Consider the following 21,995-nt stretch of genomic DNA (forward strand, 5'->3'; position numbering starts at 1 on the left):
GCGCTTCTTGATGGCAGAGGGTGACAGCTTACGTTGTTAGGCCAAGCAGTTATTTGATTCATACCGCGCGAAATTCAAAATTGTTTGTAAATTAACGGGGTTTTTAATCTTGTGTACATTTTCACGGCCTTCACATCAGCCTATGCCGTTTTTGCAGTTTTTACGACTTTCACACTTTACGGCAATGAAGGACTTTACTGAAAACGCCCTGAAAAATTTATTCCAAATAAGAAAAAAAAGACACACCACGAATGAATTATCCGAATGGGACGAAAAGACCAGCAGATTTGATGTACATGTACAAACAAACAAATGACTACAGTTTCAGAAAAATTGCATGATTTAATCAAGATGAAGAGTTTCACAAATTGAGCAAGTCAATAACGAATTGGTCCACGTGTGGCCCTTACGCTAGTAGTTATTCTGCTTGGCATCGATAGAGTTGTTGGAGGACTTATTGAGGGATATCATGCCAAATTCTGTCCAATCGGCGCGTTAAAATGTCAAAATCTAGAGGTGGGTGGAGGGTCCTGTCCATATTGCTCCAGACGTTCTCAATTGGGGAGGGATCCGGCGATCTTGCTGGCCAAGGTAGAGTTTTACAAGTGCGAAAACTAGCAATAAAAACTCACGATGCATGATGACGGGCACAATGGCGCCCAAACAAGAGTTTGTAGGGGGAGGGCTAGAACTGAAGGTGTGGTCTATTTTTAATATTTTGGAAGATGAATGGTAACCTGTAAGTAGCCATAAAACATTTCCAGGTCTGACTCCGTTAAAAACCTGCGCAGTACCAGCATTTAAATCATTCTCTCGAAAGAAACACATCTGCCAACACTATATTTTTTTTCCCCTGAGAGCTAGGTGAGGCTACTGCAGAACCCCTTCTCCCCAGATAAAGGCGGCCTTAGGCGAGTGTTTCTACTGCTTGTCTTTGTCCTTGCCAAACCTGGCCAGCAAGGTCATCGGATTCCCCTCCAACTGAGAATGTTTGGAGTATTATGGGCAGGACCCTCCAACCATCTCAGAATTTTGATAATCTAACGCGCCAGTTGGGCAGAATTTGCAACGCTATACCTCAGGAGGATATCTAAGAACTCTGTCAATATCAAGGACATAGCCAAGAGGAGAGGGGGGGATCCATAGGGCTCAACCTCCCTTTTCACGTAAATGATATTACACGGGTTCTAGCTGCCATGTAACGAAACTGTAATGACTGGAAAAGAACTGGACGCTGCCACAATCATATCCTGGAAAAAAGGATTGAATTTCGCCCCTGTTACCAGAACAACACCGAAACGGAACATTATCTGTTGCTTGGAAGAAGCAATACGAGGGCTTCCAAAGGATGAAGCAGAGGAAGTCGGACGGGAAATCTGCAGAATAATCAACAGATGTCGATTACCTAAAAATAACATAACTGCGGAAGAACTAGTAGCTCTCCGCTCCCTCAGAGACGACCCTGATACAACGATCCTACCATCTGTTGCAACTTCTGCACCACTTGTTAGCAGCAGACACAGTGGCTGTTCCAAAGAACGAGACGGCGTGGAGTTTTACAATTATTTATTGAACTTTCTTTACAATTTCTCCCTCCTCGTCGCTGCCCAGCCCTGCGGATCCCTCCGCATGGCTGCTGCTGTGTAGATTCTCCGACAATGCGCGCAACGCACGCCGCTGGTCGCACTCGGGAGCCTCAGGCCACCAGTGCTCCGCTGAAGCCAGGATGCCCTGTGGTTGAGATGAACTCGTCGCTGTGAGGTCAGCTGCCGACGCCTGCTGCACCGGCGGCTGGGAAGCCATCAGTTGCGATGTCCGCGAGGTCCCATCATGGACGGACCATGTGCCGTGGGGCCGGGTTTGCTGTGAAGTCCGGGTGTCAGTCCCCAGCGGCGCCTGTGACCAAGACCGCGCTGTGGCCGGTCCTGCTGGAAGTACTCGCTGTGGTTAGTCAGCCGTGGTGCCGACCGGACTTGGGCCGACCTCCAGAGCTGAAGCTGACATCTGGCGGCTAACACTTGACTCCTGCGAGCTGGAACAGACTTCCGGAATCGTCACCTACTAAGATTGAACATTCGGACACAGACCACATCTGTCCTCAGATCCGAACTGCTTCCTAATGGCTTCTGTCTGTTGCTGCCTGCGCTCCACTATTTATATCCAGCAGGAGGACATTTTTTACCCTCGGTGGTAGCTTTTTGTTATTACTCCCGCAGTATATTGCAGCGTAACTTAGCGTGCTGGCCTCACTTCCCCTTACTCAGCACTCTCCAGGTTTCGCTCGGCGCTCGGTCTGTGTGGGTCCTTGCCTCAGCCTGTCGGTGGACTGCTGCTGTCAGCAAAGCTGTCTGTGCTTGCAACCCCTTGGTCACCGGCGTGCCTCTGTTTTGCCATTCTCCACTGCGTGAAGCAACGCTTACTACATGTGGATGCAAAACATCAGACAAAGGGAATGCAACAGTGCCATTAAGCCCCGACGAGTAACAGCAGAAAACAAAACTGCTGCTACAAAATGAGGCCTACAAGAGGTTGAAGAAGGCTCCAACCCCGATGATGACTAGAAGGACGATAGCTCTACTGAAGAAATCTGACTTACCTGAGCCAATGAAGAAGCGGCTGCACCCCAGAGCGCCAGTGATATCACACCTTTATGAACTCCCCAAGATCTATAAGCCTCTGAGGCCGATTTTGGACATCATCAACTCTCACGGCTAAGCACTAGCAAAATACCTAACGACGCTGGGACACTGCAGCTACCATGTGAGAAACTCGGCCAAATTCACAGAAGTACTCAGGGACATGCAACCACAAAGAGAAGACCTACTCGTGACCTTCGACGTGACGTCGCTCTTCATGAAAGCACCCCTTCAAGACTCCTTGGCAGTTTTGGCTCAGCATTTTGAACCACAAACAGTCAGCTTTTTCAAACACACACTGACAACCACCTACTTTCTGTGCAATGGGGAATTCTTCAAGCAGATCCACGGTGTGGCCATGGGTTTCCAACTGGGTCTGATGATTGCAAACCTCTATTCGGAACATTACGAGGAGGTGGCCCTTCAAGCCGCTGGCCAGAAACCAAAGCACTTCTTCCGTTATGTCGATGATACTTTTGTAGTGTAGGTGCATGGCAGACAGGCGCTAGATGAGTTTCTGGAGCACCTCAACAGCATCCATCCGAGTATCAAATTTATGATGGAAATGGAGGGAAATGGATGCCTTCCCTTCCATGAGATATTAATTAAGAGGAAGGCAGATGGTTCACTAGGCCATACAGTGTATAGGAAGAAGACACATGCGAACCTATACCTTCATGCAACAAGCTGCCACCATCCAGCACAAAGACAGACAGTGCTGACCACCCTGGTAAAGAGGGCACACACCATTTGCGACAAAGACAGCCTACCATCCGAGCTACAACACCTGAGGGAGGTCTACCACCGAAATGGCTACAGTGAAACGCAGATCAACAGGGTGCTAAAAAGGAAGAAAGAAGCAGCATCAACCCCAGAAGAAGAAGAAGACAAACAACTCGCGTTCCTTCTTTACGTGAGTCCACTCTCGGCCAAAACTGCACAACTTCTGGGCAAACACAATTTCAAAACCGTTCTACACCTACCACCAAAGACGAGGGAGTTCCAAGGTTCTGCCAGACCCGTTGAAGCTTAACACGCCAGGAACATACAGCATCCCATGTGAATGTGGAAAACAGTACATTGGAAAGACACAGCGCTGTATATCTAAATGCTGTGAAGAACACATCAGATGTGTCCGACTAGGACACACAGAAAATTCAGCCATGGCAGAACACAGCATAAAGGAAGAACACACCTTCAACTTCGAAAAAATGAAGGTGCTGTGCTGAGCATCTGGCGTCTGGAAAAGTATTGTCAAAGAATCCCTAGAAATAACGATTCACGGCAGCCTAGTTAACAGGGACGAAGAATGCCAAGTATGGTGTGGAGCCCTGCGATAGCGGCAATCTGTCGGAGCGCGCCCGCCTACATCCTCCGCCACAGACTCAGACAGAATGCCCACACTGACAAGGGAACCTCCCCATCACACACCCCTCGGATTTAGTTATAAGTTGGCAGAGTGGATAGGCCTTGAAAAACTGAACACAGATCAATCGAGAAAACAGGAAGAAGTTGTGTGGAACTATGAAAGAAATAAGCAAAATATACAAACTGAGCAGTCCATGCGCAAGGTAGGCAACATCTAAATCTGAGGGGGGGGTGCGATGGGGAGGTTCCCTTGTCAGAGCCGAACGCGACCGCCGGGGGCAGCCGCTATCCCCTCCACCGTGCGCCTGCAGCCGGACCACCGCAGCCTCCCTAGGACTAGTGGTGAGGAAGGGGGAGAACGCGCGTACAAATACCCCACTCTCCGCAAATCTGGAACTCTCGAACTGTCAACCGCAGCAGCCGCCGCCTCTCCCACACTGTTCACCGTAACGGCGCAATCACCCTGGGGCCGTTCGAACCCACAATCTTCCCTGTATGGTGACAACCGGACTTGCTCGATATTGCTAGTCTCAAGGGCATCGGGCAATACGCGACCGCCGATACGCGATACGTCCTGTCCTTCAACCGTGTACTGGTCTTTTGGCCTCGACAAAGTCAGAGTTTCTCTTCCAGATAGCTGCCTGAGCTACTGCAGGCTGGACACAGAGTGAACAAATCGACAAATCGAAAAACAACTTGCTGTTTCCAGTAGTGGATACATGGTTTTCAAGCACAGTATGAGTAAACGTGTTTATGTGCATATAAACTAATATACTGTATACAAAAGTGTAATGTAATAATCGATACTCATCAAAACACTACAAGTGTAGCCAACTTTATGGGCTATGTGACAGGGCCACTATCAACTGTACAGTGTTTTCATGTATATAGAAATATTATGCAGTGAATTTACATAAAAAAACAGCGACAAAATAAAAGTGCAATTGTGTAATATTATATAACAGCTCCGCGACTGTACCAAGGATGAAAAACTTAGCTTTGGCATGCCAAACTCGTAGGTAAACAAATGTCAACTACATATCACACGATTTTCGCAATATAATAACTGATGGAAGACTATCTGCATCCCACACAGGCTGCAGTGCCAATCATAACAAACAACGAGGCACAGCTCTATATCAGCAGAAGACATCGCTGTACATCGATTTCTGGCCAATCAGTGCGCCCTCTCCCTCCAAATATCCCAGCAGCTACTTCATCAGAGAACAGTAAACATTAGGTACTATGTTAATTTCGTTAAAGACAATTTATTTTTAGGTAACAATTTTCTGTCCACATAAACACTTGAAGATGGGCAACAGATGCTCGAAATGCATTGTACTGTGTGCAATTAAACGTAAAACAAATAAAAGTGACTGGTGGCAGAAAATAAAAATAAATAATTATTTCACAGAGTCCCATTTCGCAAACGTAGTCAAAATGGTCAAAATTAATTGTGAGTTACACATTGCAAATGTTAAAATAAGAGGCATTTGCAATGCCTACATCAACGAACACAACAGTTTATTAAGATCTTGTAAGAATATTGCATCTGCATGCTCATCTAGCACCTAGAAATATTTATTTCTGAAAATTATGTAGAAAATGTATAGTTACAAATAAAATAAATTACACTTTAACAGCTGTCATTTTCTTTCACCTCTTATTTAGAATAACATTCCTGCAATTACTTTAGAATACAGGTGAGATGTATTGCGAAAGTTGAAAAAAAAGTGTTATTACTATACTTGAGTAACTACATAAAACTGATCATTTTATGGTGAACAGCTATGATGAATACAAAATGATGTGAGGTTTGATTTCGTTCTGTGCAGTCAGTACCATCCAACTCTGATAACATGATATGTGTTTTTTTATTCTCTGTGATATAGGTCAAGAACCATGGCAATTTGGTGTTTATTGTAACAGGAACATAATGTTAACTTCCTTCATTCACGTTTGTTGGAAGTTATAGGTTTTACCACTGCAGTTATGAACACATAATGGTTAATTTCTGTGATGAAAGTGTGTGGTGCTTATATTACATGACACATGGAGAGGTTTATGTATTAGTAATCAAGTATTATTGAGTAATTTGTTAAAGGTGATTTGCAGTTTCATAACAGCTCACTTAATCCTAGCAACGGTTAAAATTAATATAATACTGGCAGTATATCCATTTTCTAGTACTGGCGACATAAATGCACTTGAGCACCTGTATAGTGGATTTGGGAAAGGAATTATAATTTTAGGGTGCTGTAGCTTTTAATAAACGAACATGACTATCCTATTATCAACTGTATTACACCATCTTTTAGTGCACTTACACAAAGTATAACTCAAAAAGTCGGTAGAAATTAACTTCGATATTGCTTCTTATTTAACTGATGTGGGGTACTCAATAAAAATAACAGCTTTCAAATAAGTCTTAAGGGTAACATATTTCAAGATGACAGTAATCGCCAGCTATCAAATATTAAACTGTCACTTGCACTTTCTCGAGCAAGTACTACACCTCCAAAGTGAGCTCGAGACACAGCTCAAAAAGCATACAAAATTCGCTTTTATTTTCGAAAGTGGTTCATGAATTTATCTTCGTTTGTGAATGCTGCTTTGTTTATAAAGGTTGTTTGATGTCCATGATTTCTGGGTAAAATATGGATCCATCGTTTATGATTTCTCTTCTTTTTATTGTATTCATGATTCAAATCTAATGCCATCATCTAAATGTCAACACCAATTTCTGCCTGAGTTATCTCAGCTGACGATATATAGTTATTTAAAACAGTGCCACTCTTCGATCACAGGTACGAATGGTGGTTGGTTCGGTTGGGGAGTAAAGGGACCAAACTATCAGCAGTCCCTTTTTCCATATTCAAACAGGTCTCGGGATAAAAACGTTACCAAAATGAATTGGGGAAAGTAAAAGGCGTAAAACTAACTCAGAACCATACTTAAGAAGAAGCTGAAAGAGGGTAACAAAAGGGGAAAACGTACACTAAAAGGAAAACATAGTGGAAGGAATTAAAATAATATAGCAGATAGCCTGGGCTGTCTGATCGCAAAATTAAAAAGGATGAGCTAGCCACTCTGCAGCACACTAAACTCTCCAGCCTGAAAAACAAAGCTCAAGGAACATAGATAGGGAAAAGACCAACACCAAGGCGAACAAACAGCAAGCAAAAAGTGAGGAAGAGTTAAATGGAAGTTTGGGTGGAGGCCAGACACTCACCTTAGATGGAGTGATGAAGACCATCCTCAAGAACAAAACATAAAACAATACCAGCTGTTTTGCCAATGCGGAGTTGGCAAAGGACAATGAAGTCACTGCGATTGGCATGCATAGATGACTGACATACAATCATTGTCTCCTTGAAAACTTGTAGTTTAGTTGGTGTAATGAGGGTGCACCACTCGGCATCCCAGACCCCAAAAACTTTGCCACAAAAGACAAATTGGAGATCAGTCTGTAGTGGTTCAGTCTCCAGAGTTGATTTGCTGGCAGCCTATTTGGCCAGCCTGTCAGCATGTTCAATGCCCAGGATTCCCACACATCCTGGTCCAAATGAAGGTCACTACAGATGACGAAAGACTCATCTGTGCAGGAGCAGATATGCTCAAGAGCGCGATGGATGGCTGCCAAATCTGCAGTGAAAATACCCCAGGAACGCTGTTCAGTATATCCAATGTGACTGTAAGCAAGCCAACAAAATTGTAGACAATTGAGTCATCAGTGCAGACTGCTTTTGAGCCCTGTAACTCGCCGAGAATAGAAAGAAATTGCTGGCTGAGGGCATCAAGTGGCACTCGGCCTTTTGGACCTTGCAGTAAGTCCACACAAAGCTGTGGCCAAGGCATGGTCCATGTACGTAAGTGGACCTGCAGGAAAGGTGGTAGAGGTAAGGTGTTGAGTTCAGTAAGAAGCGACTGGACACAGAGTGCAATTGGAATCCCAGAAGTTGTTGTGGGCAATGGATTGCCGTGTTAAGGAAATGGAGGTGGTAATTTGGATGGTGCGACTAATTATGATTGTGGGCTGTGTAATTCACAAGCAGCAGTTGCCATCTGAGCCACACTAGAGAACGCCAGCGTTCACGAGGAGGCTGTTCACTGGGCTGATGTGGAAAGCTGCCGTTGCAAGTCGAACTCTACAGTGGTGGATAGGTCCAGCAGCTGCAATGCTGAATGTGATGCTGAACCATACACCAGGCTCCCATAGGCCAGAAAGGACTGCGCAATGGCTTAGTACAGCAGTAGCGGTGTAGAGCGGTCAGAACCCCAGTCAGTGTGGCTCAGCAGTTTTCCTTGAGATGACGAAGAAAGAACAGACACCATATCCATATAAAGTATATAGTTCTGTCAATACCCACCGTGACTTTCTTCTGTGCAGATGCACACATATTACCCGAACTCATACGGGACTTGGTAGAATCTCTTCCTTGAGTAATGAGTGTGTTGGGTAGGGACACTGCGAATGTAGTGTGTGGACATATAAGGTGAGAATGTGGGTCTCGCGGGAGGCGTGCGCGAGATAGTCCCTGCAGTCGCATTATCCTCTGTGCCCTCGGTGGCTCAGATGGATAAAGCGTCTGCCATGTAAGCAGGAAATCCCGGGTTCGAGTCGCGGTCGGGGAACACATTTTCATCTGTCCCCGTTGATATATATCAACGCCCGTCAGTAGCTGAAGGTATTAATATATAATTCTAATTTCATCCTGATTTAGGTTTTCTATAATTTCCCTCAGGCGTTTTAGGAAATGGCTTGATGGTTCCTTCGAAAGGACACGGCCCACTTCCTTCCCCATCCCTCCCTAACCCTATGGGACCGATGATGCCGCTGTTTGGCTCCCTCCCCCAAATCAACCAAACAACCACCAAGCAAGCCAGTGGTGTCATTTTAGTTGCATGTTGAATCAAAGCGTAAGTATTAAAATTAGTTTTCAACTAAATCATTGGATTTACGTTGCAAGAAATTAACCAAAACTGAAACTGAAATAAATGATTTGCAGCAAATACTATTGATTATTGACGTCTATTCGTAAATCACAAGTAAAAGATATGACCTTTCGTATTTAGCGTTTTTTCTTCACGTGGCACGTATCTTTCTGGTAGTAAATTATCTTTGGTTGCCTGCTGTTTAGGAAGTGCCAATTCAAAAATGGGAAACTTTCTGAAGTACTGTAGTTTTATTTCATTATTAGTCCTTTTATATTCATTGTACGTGAGAAGAGAGGCGGGTGATGAATTACAAACCAGGTTAAATTCAGTGCTTGAAGGATTGGTGAAGGCTGAAAAGCAGTTTTCCTTAAACCAGCACCCAAAAGTAGCGTTGGGTTACGGTGCATGTCAGGACGTGTTTGTTGATGCTAGACTTTTGTTGACATATGATAGCATTGCAGAAAAACCTGAACATTTCAGTGATATCAGATCAAGAGATGAACTTCTGAGATCCTACGCGTATTTCTTCAGGCATGGTGCAGCTGCGGAGTAAGTGTTTGTTTATGCCGTAAAACTTCTTTTAGGTAACGTTTCGAGGGGCTTACTCAGCAAAGTGAATTCGAACTGGCTTCATTTAATTAATTAATACGTGGTAGACTTGTCCTACATCCTTTACACCGAGTGAAACTGGTGGAAGAAAATCCTTTGCATAAACAAAGAGTAATGAATTATCGTTACATGGATTTGAAATCATAGTATCGTGTCAGTATTTATGTATGGTTGATACTGAACCGAAATGGGTTTCATTTACTTCGCCGAGCGAAAAAAAAAATAATAATTCGTTCTGTGGTTTTAACAACGGTGCCATTTCCGTGGCACAAAACATTCCCTTAAGTAGTGTCATTCCGAGACAGAAAAAGGAACTACCAGCTTTGAATTTGTGCGTAACCACTTATTCGTTTAGTGGTTTTAACAACGGTGTCATTTATGTGGCACAAAATATTCCCTTAAATAGTGTCATTCCAAAAATTTTGAACTTTGTAATAAAACACAGCCTCATTGTTAAAAGACTATTTATTTCAAGTTTGTAACTACTAGTGTGCACTGTGAACAGGCCTAAAACCTCAAATGGCGTCAGCATAATTTACCAACCAACTGTGATTCACATGGTGGATTGATTGTGATTCTGGGACTCGGTAACATTTTTATCCGACATTCACTTGCCATCACTACTAGACCTATATGGATCTAGTAAACAACATGATCTGTGCCACCACCACTCAAGAACTAAATGATCTGCAGTCTAAACAAAGAAGTTGAATGTCCCCTGTGGGCTTGTGGTGTTTTTTTTTTTTTAGAAAAGTCTACCTTTGCACTGTTACATAGGTCTACTAGAAGGAATCTGGTGTACACACTGAAGTATATTGCAGGTATTACAAGAATTACAAATACATGTGCAATATGTTTGATTTCCTCAGTAATGTGTTACAGCTTGTATCATCAAGTCTTGGCTTTGTGTAGTCCATAGTACGGTCAATTCATAAAAAGAAAAAAATAAATAACTTATGGGATGTATTTTCATGTTAATATGTTACTTCATTATCAACTGTACAACTGTCCGTAACAATGGAATCACCCATTACCTAACTCCAGTCATGGGCTAAGCTACAGACCAGTCTGCCACTGCAACTTCCATTGTAAAAAATAATAGATGCAAAATATATTTTGCTGCTATGTTTCACCTGTTTTGACAAAGTTCTGTCATCACGCACAGCGATAGCATTGCAGCAGGTCAAAGCCAATGTTTTGGTATCAATAGGCTCAAAACACTTGTAGCTTTAGTGTTAGACCCACAGATGCAACACATCCATTCATTTTTTATTTTATTTATTTACACGTCAAGTTCTGTAGGACCAAATTGAGGAGCAAATCTCCCAGGTGATGGAACGTGTCAGTAAATGAAATTACAACATGAAAGTAATAACAGATAAAAATATAATGTTATGAACCCAAAAAACTGAAGCCATACTTTATGTAAACACAAATCAGTTTAATTTTTGAAGGACCTCCTTGAAAGAATAGGAGTGACTCATGAGGAAACTCTCCAGTTTCGATTTGAAAGCGCGTGGATTACTGCTAAGATTTTTGAATTTGGGTGGTAGCTTATTAAAAATGGATGCAGCAGTACACTGCACACCTTTCTGCACAAGAGTTAAGGAAGTCCGATCTAAATGCAGGTTTGCTTTGTGCCGTGTATTAACTGAGTGAACGGGGTCGACAAGAGGTTCGTGAACTTACACCACATATTGCCTAAACTGCCTGTTTCTGAACCAAAAATATCCTTTTAGAATGGGAAGAATTACACTAAAATACACCACCACATGACATAAGCGAATGAAAATAAGCAAAGTAGACTAATTTTTGTGTTGAACGATCACTCGCTTCAGATACCGTTTGAATAGTAAAAATTTGCAGCATTAAGTCTTTGAACAAGATACTGATTGCGGGCTTTTCACGACAGTTTACTATCTGAACACCTAGAAATTTGAGCTGTTCACTTGTATGCCCATTCTGTGAAATTGAAACATCAGGTTTTGTTTAATTGTGTGTGAGAAACTGTAAAAACTGAGTGTTACTGTGATTTAGTGTTAGTTTATTTTCTACAAGCCATGAACTTAGGTCATGAACTGCACTATTTGGAACTGAGCCAATGTTGCTCACTGTGCCCTTTACTACCAAGCTAGTGTCACAGCAAACAGAAATGTTTTAGAATTACCTGTAATACAAGAGGGCATATAAGGAACAGGAGTGGCCCCAACACTGATCCCTGGGGCACCTCCCACTTGACCGTACCCCACTCGGACCCCCCACCCCCATCATAGCCGTTCTCAACATTGTGAATAATGACCTTTTGTTGGCTGTTGCTGAAGTACGAGGTGAACCAATTGTGAGCTACTCCCCGGATTCCGTAATAGTCCAACTTCTGGAGCAATATTTTGTGATCAACACACTCAAACACCTTAGTCAAATCAAAAAAATATGCCTATCATTTGAAACCTTTTGTTTAACCCGTCCAGTACCTCACAGAGATAAGAGAATATAGCATTTTCAGTTGTTAAATGACTACTAAAGCCGATCTGTACATTTACATGGTAAATTGTGTGATATAAAATGATCAGTTATCCTTACATACACAGCCTTTTCCATAACATTAGCAAACACTGATGGCATAGAAATAGGTCTAAATTGTCTACATTATCCCTTTCTCCTTTTTTATAAAGCGGCTTTACTACTGAGTACTTCAGTTGTTCTGGAAACTGACCTTCCCAAAGGAAAAATTACAAATATGGCTAAATACAGGGCTAACATGTGCAGCACAGTACTTTAATGTTCTGCTAGGCACTCCATCATAACCAGTGATTTAATTATTGACTCAATCTCCCCCTTGTCTGTATCACAGAGGAGTGTTTCAGACATCAATCTTGGAAAGGCATTTGCCAAGATAGTTATATGGTACCCTGAAGAAACTAAATTTTTGTTTAATTCACCAGGAATGCTCAGAAAATGATTGTTAAATACTGTACGCATATCTGATTTACGAGTAACAGAAATATTTTTACTACCAACTGACTTTATACCATCGACCTTGTGCTGCTGACCAGATACTTCCTTCACAACTGACCATATGGTTTTAATTTTATCATGTGAATTAACTATTCTATTTGCATACCACATACTCTTTGCTTTCCTAATAACATTTTTAAGCAACTAAGAATACAGTTTGTAAAAGGTTACCGTAGCTTGATTGTGACTATTTCTAACATGTTGATATAATTCCTGCTTTGTTCTACATGATATCCTTGTCCTACTAGTCAGCCACCTGGGCTGCCTACTACTGCTAGTATCCTGTTTAGAATGTTCTAATGGAAAGCAACTCTCAAAGAGAATGAGAAATGTGTTAAGGAAAGTATTATAGTTATCATCTATGTTATTGGCACTATAAACATCCTGCCACTCTTGTTCCTTGACAAGGTTTAAGAAACTCTCTATTGCTGTTGGATTAACTTTTCTGCACAGTTTGTAATTACGTGTGACATTTGTTTGCCTACCAAAGCCTTTGAGTGTTAAAATTTGTGCTTCATGGTTTGTGAAAGGCCATTCACCCTTTTAATAACAGAATGCTCATCTAGTAATGAAGAATGAAAAAAATTATTGTCTGTGGCTCTGTTACTGTTCCCCTGCACCCTATTTGGAAAAAAACAGTGTCTGCATCAGATGATATCAATTTAGGAGATCAACCAACATCCTTTTTCTTGCACCATCATATACAAAATTTATATTGAAGTCACCACATGTAACTAATTTCTGGTATTTCCTATGAACTGAATCAAGAACCCTCTCTAGCTTGAGCAAAAATGCTCTGAAGTCAGAGTTAGGTGACCCATAAACAATGACAATTAGAAGTTTAGTGTCACTAAATTCAACTGACCCTGCACAACATTTAAATATCTGTTCAGTGCAGTGCCGTGATAGATCTATGGACCCAAATGGAATACTTTTTTTTAAATTTACACAGTCACTCTTTCCCCCCATGAACCATGGACTTTGCCGTTGGTGGGGAGGCTTGCGTGCCTCAGCGATACAGATGGCAGTACCGTAGGTGCAACCACAATGGAGGGGTATCTGTTGAGAGGCCAGACAAACGTGTGGTCCCTGAAGAGGGGCAGCAGCCTTTTCAGCAGTTGCAGGGGCAACAGTCTGGATGATTGACTGATCTGGCCTTGTAACACTAATCAAAACGGCCTTGCTGTGCTGGTACTGCGAACGGTTGAAAGCAAGGGGAAACTACAGCTGTAATTTTTCCCGAGGGCATGCAGCTTTACTGTATGGTTAAATGATTATGACGTCCTCTTGGTTAAAATATTCCGGAGGTAAAATAGTCCCCCATTCGGATCTTCGGGCGGGGACTACTCAAGAGGACGTCGTTATCAGGAGAAAGAAAACTGGCGTTCTACGGATCGGAGCGTGGAATGTCAGATCCCTTAATCAGGCAGGTAGGTTAGAAAATTTAAAAAGGGAAATGGATAGGTTAAAGTTATATATAGTGGGAATTAGTGAAGTTCGATGGCAGGAGGAACAAGACTTTTGGTCAGGTGAATACAGGGTTATAAATACAAAATCAAATAGGGGTAATGCAAGAGTAGGTTTAATAATGAATAAAAAAAATAGGAATGCGGGTAAGCTACTACAAACAGCATAGTGAACGCATTATTGTGGCTAAAATAGACACGAAGCCCACGCCTACTACAGTAGTACAAGTTTATATGCCAACTAGCTCTGCAAATTATGAAGAAATTGAAGAAATGTATGATGAAATAAAAGAAATTATTCAGATAGTGAAGGGAGATGAAAATTTAATAGTTATAAGTGACAACTGTAATTCAATAGTAGGAAAAGGAAGAGAAGGAAACATAGTAGGTGAATATGGATTGTGGGGAAGAAATGAAAGAAGAAGCTGCCTGGTAGAACTTTGCACAGAGCATAACTTAATCATAGCTAAAACTTGGTTCAAGAATCACAAAAGAAGGTTGTATACATGGAAGAAGCCTGGAGATACTGACAGGTTTCAGATAGATTATATAATGGTAAGACAGAGATTTAGGAACCAGGTTTTAAATTGTAAGACATTTCCAGGGGCAGATGTGGACTCTTGACCACAATCTATTGGTTAGGAACTGTAGATTAAAACTGAAGAAACTGCAAAAAGTCGGGAATTTAAGGAGATGGGACCTGGATAAATTGACAGAACCAGAGCTTGTACAGAGTTTCAGGGAGAGTATAAGGGAAAAATTGACAGGAATGGGGAAAGAAATACAGTAGAAGACGAATGGATAGCTCTGAGGGATGAAGTAGTGAAGGCAGCAGAGGATCAAGTAGGTAAAAAGACGAGGGCTGGTAGAAATCCTTGGGTAACAAGAAATATTGAATTTAATTGATGAAAGGAGAAAATATAAAAATGCAATAAATGAAGCAGGCAAAAAGGAATACAAACGTATCAAAAATGAGATCAACAGGAAGTGCAAACTGCCTAAGCAGGTATGGCTGGAGAACAAATGTAAGTATGTAGAGGCTTATCTCACTAGGGGTAAGATAGATACTGCCTACAGGAAAATTAAAGAGACCTTTGGAGAAAAGAGAACCACTTGTATGAATATCAAGAGCTCAGATGGAAACCCAGTTCTAAGCAAAGAAGGGAAAGCAGAAAGGTGGAAGGATTATATAGAGGATGTATACAAGGGCGATGTACTTGAGGACAATGTTATGGAAATGGAAGAGGATGTAGATGAAGATGAAATGGGAGATAAGATACTGCGTGAAGAGTTTGACAGAGCACTGAAAGACCCGAGTCGAAACAAGGCCCCGGGAGTAGACAAAATTCCATTAGAACTACTGACAGCCTTGGGAGAGCCAGTCATGACAAAACTCTACCATCTTGTGAGCAAGATGTATGAGGCAGGCGAAATACCCTCAGACTTCAAGAAGAATATAATAATTCCAATCCCAAAGAAAGTAGCAGGTGTTGACAGATGTGGAAATTACCGAACTATCAGTTTAATAAGTCACAGCTGCAAAATACTAATGCGAATTCTTTACAGACGAATGGAAAAACTGGTAGAAGCGGACCTCGGGGAAGATCACTTTGGATTCCGTAGAGATATTGGAACACGTGAGGCAGTACTGACCTTACGACTCACCTTAGCAGAAAGATTAAGGAAAGACAAACCTACATTCCTAGCATTTGTAGACTTAGAGAAAGCTTTTGGCAATGTTGACTGGAATACTCTCTTTCAAATTCTAAAGGTGGCAGGCGTAAAATACTGGGAGCGAAAGGCTACTTACAATTTGTACAGAAACCAGATGGCAGTTATAAGAGTCGAGGGGGCATGAAAGGGAAGCAGTGGTTGGTAAGGGAGTGAGACAGGATTGTAACCTCTCCCCAATGTTATTCAATCTGTATATTGAGCAAGCAGTAAAGGAAACAAAAGAAAAATTTGGAGTAGGTATTAAAATCCATGGAGAAGAAATAAAACTTTGAGGTTCGCCGATGACATTGTAGTTCTGTCAGAGACAGCAAAGGACTTGGAAGAGCAGTTGAATGGAATGGACAGTGTCGTGAAAGGAGGATATAAGATGAATATCAACAAAAGCAAAACGAGGATAATGGAATGTAGTCGAATTAAGTCGGGTGATGCCGAGGGAATTAGATTAGGAAATGAGACACTTTAAGTAGTAAATGAGTTTTTCTATTTGGGGAGCAAAATAACTAATGATGGTCGAAGTACAGAGGATATAAAATGTAGACTGGCAATGGCAAGGAAAGCATTTCTGAAGAAGAGGAATTTGTTAATATCGAGTAAAGATTTTAGTGTCAGGAAGTCGTTTCTGAAAGTATTTGTATGGAGTGTAGCCATGTATAAAGGTGAAATGTGGACGATAAATAGTTTGGACAAGAAGAGAATAGAAGCTTTCGAAATGTGGTGCTACAGAATAATGCTGAAGATTGGATGGGTAGATCACATAACTAATGAGGAGGTATTAAAGAGGATTGGGGAGAAGAGGAGTTTGTGGCACAACTTGACTAAAGAAGGGATCGGTTGATAGGATATGTTCTGAGGCATCAAGGGATCACCAATTTAGTACTGGAGGGCAGTGTGGAGGGTAAAAATCGTAGAGGGAGACCAAGAGATGAATACACTAAGCAGATTCAGAAAGATGTAGGTTGCAGTAGGTACTGGGAGACGAAGAAGATTGCACAGGATAGAGTAGCATGGAGAGCTGCATCAAATCAGTCTCAGGACTGAAGACCAGAACAACAACAGCCACTCTTCCACCCTGCAAGGAACTCCTTGAAAAACAGCCAGCTAATCTGTATCCTGGTAAAGGAAGCCTCTGAATTGTCAAACTATTTAAGTGGTGCTCTGACATACCAATAATTTCAGATTCAACATTTATAAGCAATTCACTAACTTTATCTTTAATTCCTCTTATATTTTGATGAAATATGCTAATTCCTTCTCTACTTAGAAACATGACGTCCTCTGAAGGCGAGCACTTACAGGTACTTCCTCTAAGCAGGTCTACTTATCAGCTGACTTCAATCTAAAAAAGGTGCAGCTCTAACACCAACTACTACATGAATTTTTCCACGAGTGATCCCACCTCCACCCACTACAATGTCACCTATAAGCTTTGCCAGCCTCCCCTTCTCATCCCTATTGAGGTGCAGTCCAGTCCTAGTGAAACCTGATCAACTGATAGACCCAACTGGCACTACTGAAATGTGACCCATGCCCTCTGCCATCAGCATGCACCCCAGCTCCATGTTAACATGCGTGACAGCCGCATTAAAATGAGGCCTATCATGACGCTGAAACAGTTGCGTGAAATGCACATTAGTGCCACCAGTTTGAGTAGCTATCTTTGCCAGGTAACCACCTACATCATATTCTCCATCCCTATCACGACTGTTCCGTGCTCCACCCACTATCACTATCTGATCCGCCCCCTGCGGGTTCGGGGGTAAGAGTAGGCCCATGATATTCCTGCCTGTCGTAAGAGGCAACTAAAAAGAGTCTCAAACGTTTTGGCCCTTATGTGATGGTGCCCTCTCGGCTTTGACCTTCATATTTCAAAATTATTCCAAAGAGCGAGTCGAATGGGGAAGGGCGCCTTACTTGGTGCATTGTGTCCGTCATGCGTAGAGACCTTTAGCCAGCTTATTCGTCATCGCATTGGAGTCCCGCTCTCTCTCCATCTCTTGGGCACGGATACTTTCCTGGGTGCTATTTCCACCATTCATTGTGCAGTGTCGCTTTCTGCACTGACGATGACAATGGACTACTTGTTACCTAATATCCAGCACGGTAGCCAGTCCGTTGTGGTGGGGTCTTCATGTAGCTCCCTGACAACACAGTCATCGCTTTACTGATGCCTGTGTTAACTCCCCACGTATGCCAAGGAGTAGATAACTATCTCCCTGGGGCATTGGGACTCCCGGCAATGGCCATTCTGCCAGGTGGCGCTTGCTGTGGCTGGGTGGCACCTGTCGAGAGAGGGCCCTTGGTTGGAGTGGGTTGCATCAGGGCGGATGACCCGCAATGAAGTGGAGTCTGTCATGTGTCGCTGGTCCTCAACCAGCAGTCTCAAAGCGAGGAAAGCATCAGTTCAGTGCCAGGAAATATGATCTGAACTCATTTCCCTCCCTGCCCACATCGTGGGAGGAACGTCAGGCTAAAGAACGGCATGAGCCATATTTGCCCCGATTCTTAGTTTGTACACGTTCTGATGGGGAATCTTTCACCCCCATGAAGCCTCAGTTCTTTGTCGGACATTTAGAAGACAAGTATGGAGAGGTGTACGGTTTGTCTGAGATGCGTTCTGGGTCTGTCCTAATTCAGACAGCATCATCTGCTCAGTCGAGGACACTCCTCACCTGCGACCACCTGGATGATGTTCCTGTCTCCATAACGCCCCATAAGAGTCTCAACGTGGTCCAGGGTCTTATCTTTCACAAAGACCTCCTTCTGCAGTCCAATGACGAGTTGCACGCCAACCTCGAGCGACGAGGTGTTCACTTCGTCTGGCGCATATACAGGGGCCCGAAAGACAATAGGGTTCCCACTGGTGCCTTCATCGTGGCTTTCGAGTGGGACACCTTACCCAAAAAGGTCAAGGTGATGATGCACTGGTGCGATGTCCAACCATACATCCCTACCCCTATGCTGTGTTTCAAGAGCTGGAAGTTTGGACATATGTCTTCCAACTGTAATTCCAGCATTATATGCCGCGATTGTACGTCCTTCTCATCCTGACGCTCCATGCGCTCCCCCTCCCATTTGTGTCATCTGTGGGGGACGCCACTCCCCTTGCTCCCCAGAGTGCCCAGTTTTCCAGAAGGAACAAAAAATAATGGAATACAAGACCTTGGATTGAATGACCTACACAGAGGCTAAGAAAAAGTTTGAGTGGTTAAACCCAGTCCGTATGGACTCTTCATATGCTGTTGTGACCGCATGTTTCCCGTTCCTCAGTGACGCCACTTGTGGGTGGCCCTTTGGGTCACAAGACCACACCCGCCTCCTCAAGCTCACTGTTGCCCCCACACCTCCATCTTTGGGTGCAACACCCTCCCAACCATTGGGGCCGCCGGACCCCACATCTGAGCCGAAGGAGTGCCCCCCCTTCTTCGGCCCCTCTCCCAAGTACGGGGTCCCTTTGGGCTCTACCCTCCAAGGCCCCACACTGTGTGAAAGCGGAAGTTAGCCAGTGGCTCAAGGAGCCACAAGCTGCAGGTCGACGGGCTTCCCACTCTTCGTTCTTACCTGATGCTGCTTCCAGAAAGCCCTCCCAGCAAGCTCTGAAAGAGCGGCGGGAGGACAAACTGAAGACAAAGAAGAAGAAACAACCCATTCTACCAATAGGGGTTCCAGTGGTCCCCCCCCCCCCCCCCCCCCCCCCCCCCCTGCCCCCTCACCATCACCATCCCCGAGTTCCGCCTACGAGGACAAGGTGGAGCTTCTAATGTCCCTGAAGACCTAGCTCTCGCCGATTCCTCAGATAAAATGTTCCTAGCAGTTAGCCCCCCAACAGTGGCGGCAGCTGACTCTAGGGTGTAACCTGCATTCCCCGTCCCTCCATGCCTTCAAAGAACAAAGAAAGCGTTATCGTCCAGTGAAAATGCGGTTTTTTCCACCACTTGGCTGAACTACTACAGATTTTGAGCTCAACACCTGCTCTCTGTATTGCCCTCCAAGAAACCTGGTTCCCAGCAATGCAGATCCCTGCCCTTTGTGGCTGTTAGGGGTTTTTATAAAAATCAGACTGACTGTAACAGGGCATCAGGTGGCGTATGTCTTTATGTATTTACCCCTGTTTACTCTGAATCAGTGTCTCTTCATACAGCTTTAGAGGCTGTTGCTGTGAGGATAAGGACAACCTTGGATATTACCGTCTGTAATGTCTACCTTCCTCTGGATGGTGAAGTACCTCTTAATGAATTGGCTGCTCTGATTTCCCAACTCCCCCCACCATTCCTACTGTTGGGGGACTTCAGCACCCACAACCCCTTGTGGGGTGGCACCGCAATTACTGTAGGGTAGAGTTGTCGAGAATCTTCTCTCTCAGCTCGACCTCTGCCTTTTAAATACAGGAGACCCCACACACTTCAGTGTGGTTCATGGCACTTATTCGGCCATTGACCTCTCATTTTGCAGCCCAGGACTTTCACCATCCGTCCACTGGAGGGTTCATGACGACTTGTGTGGTAGTGACCACTTTCCGATCTTCCTGTCACTGCCCCAGCGTCACACTTCTGGATGTCTGTCGCGATGGGCCCTTAATAGGGCTGTTTGGCTGTCTTTCACATCTGCTGTCACTGTTGACACTCCAGCACATGGCGCTATTAATGTAGTGGTCAAGCAGGTCACTGCATAGATCATATCAACTGCAGAATGCGCGGTTCCTCTTTCTTCCGGGTGCCCTCGGCGTAAAACTGTGCCTTGGTGGTTGCCAGACATCGCTAAAGCCATCAGAGAGTGTAGACGGGCCCTCCAACAACAAAATAAGCGGCATCCATCGTTGGAGAATCCTTTTTTTAAAAAAAACAGCTCCATGCCCGTGCACCTAATACAAAGACAGAAGCAAGAGTGCTGGAAGAGATACGTTTACTCCATTGGTTCTTGTACACCTGCCTCTCAGGTGTGGAGTCAGATTCGCCCCTTTTATGGTTACCCAACACCGTTGGGGGTGCCTGGGATTTCAGTAAATGGAGCAGTGTGCACTGACTCCGGTGAAATTGCCGAGCATTTTGCTAGGCGTTCTGCATCTACAAATTGTCACCTGGCTTTTCGTCCATTGAAAGAGCGGACAGAACAACAGTACTTGTGCCACCCTGAGCCATACAATGCTCCTTTTACTGAGTGGGAATTCCTCAGTGCCCTTACCTGTTATCCTGACACAGCTCCAGGTCCTGATCGAATTCACTGCCAATTTGTCAAACATCTGTCTGTGTCAGGTTCTCTATATCTTGAATCGCATCTGGCGTGAAGGAGTGTTTCCATTCCAGTGGCAAGACAGCATCATCGTCCCAGTGTTGAAACCTGGGAAGAAACCTGCAGCATTGGACAGCTACCGCCCCATTAGCCTCACCAACGTTCTGTGCAAACTACTTGAACGAATGGTGAGCCGGAGGTTGTGTTGGCTCCTGGAGTCTCGGGGCCTTCTGGCTCCATCCCAGAGTGGTTTCCGCCGAGGCCGCTCAACGACAGGTAATTAGGTGTGCCTTGAGTCTGCCATCCGAACGGCAGTTTCCAGGTGCCAACATCTGGTAGCCGTCTTTTTTGATTTACGGAGGGCCTACGACATGACCTGGCAACACCACATCCTTGCCACGCTGCATGAGTGGGGCCTCCGTGGCTCACTCCAGATTTTTATTTGGAACTTTCTCTCCCTACGTATCTTTCGTGTTCAAGTGGGAGGCTCCTTTAGCTCCTCCCATATCCGAGAGAATGGGGTCCTGCAGGGCTCTGTATTGAGCATTCCACTGTTTTTAGTGGCTATAAATGGCTTAGCAGCAGCTGTAGGCCCGTCAGCGTCGCCCTCCTTATACGCTGACGATTTCTACCTTTATTTCAGTTCCTCAAGTATTGGTGTCGCTTAACGCTGACTACAGGGAGCCATTCAGAAAGCGTAGTAATGGGCTCTCGACCTTGGGTTTCACTTCTCTGCCGACAAGACCTGCGTTTTACACTTCTGTCGGCGACAGACAATCCACCCTGACCCTGCCCTTTTTCATGATGGCCATCTACTATGGGTAGCCGAAACGTATCACTTTTCGGGACTGGTTTTGACACCCGACTAACATGGCTCCCCCACGTTTGTCAGCTTAAGGAAAAGTGCTGATGGCATCTTAACGCACTCCGCTGCCTGAGCAACACCATTTTGGGGGGGGGGGGGGGGCAGATCGCTCTGCATTGCTGCGGCTCTACAAAGCCC

At 44.1% G+C, this 21,995-nt stretch overlaps 1 protein-coding gene across 1 annotated transcript in view; it reads left to right on the forward strand.

Moving 5' to 3' along the window:
• The first annotated feature begins 9,141 nt into the window (after positions 1 to 9,141).
• Positions 9,142 to 21,995, forward strand: part of LOC124551001 (ADP-dependent glucokinase) — an 89,936-nt gene continuing 77,082 nt past the window's right edge. Inside the window, exon 1 of the mRNA XM_047125837.1 lies at positions 9,142 to 9,491. Coding sequence (XP_046981793.1) covers positions 9,163 to 9,491 — 329 coding nt within the window. The 5' untranslated portion in view covers positions 9,142 to 9,162. The remainder of the gene's footprint in view (positions 9,492 to 21,995) is intronic.

This window comes from Schistocerca americana, chromosome 9 (genome assembly GCF_021461395.2).
Source record: "Schistocerca americana isolate TAMUIC-IGC-003095 chromosome 9, iqSchAmer2.1, whole genome shotgun sequence".
NCBI lineage: Eukaryota > Metazoa > Arthropoda > Insecta > Orthoptera > Acrididae > Schistocerca > Schistocerca americana.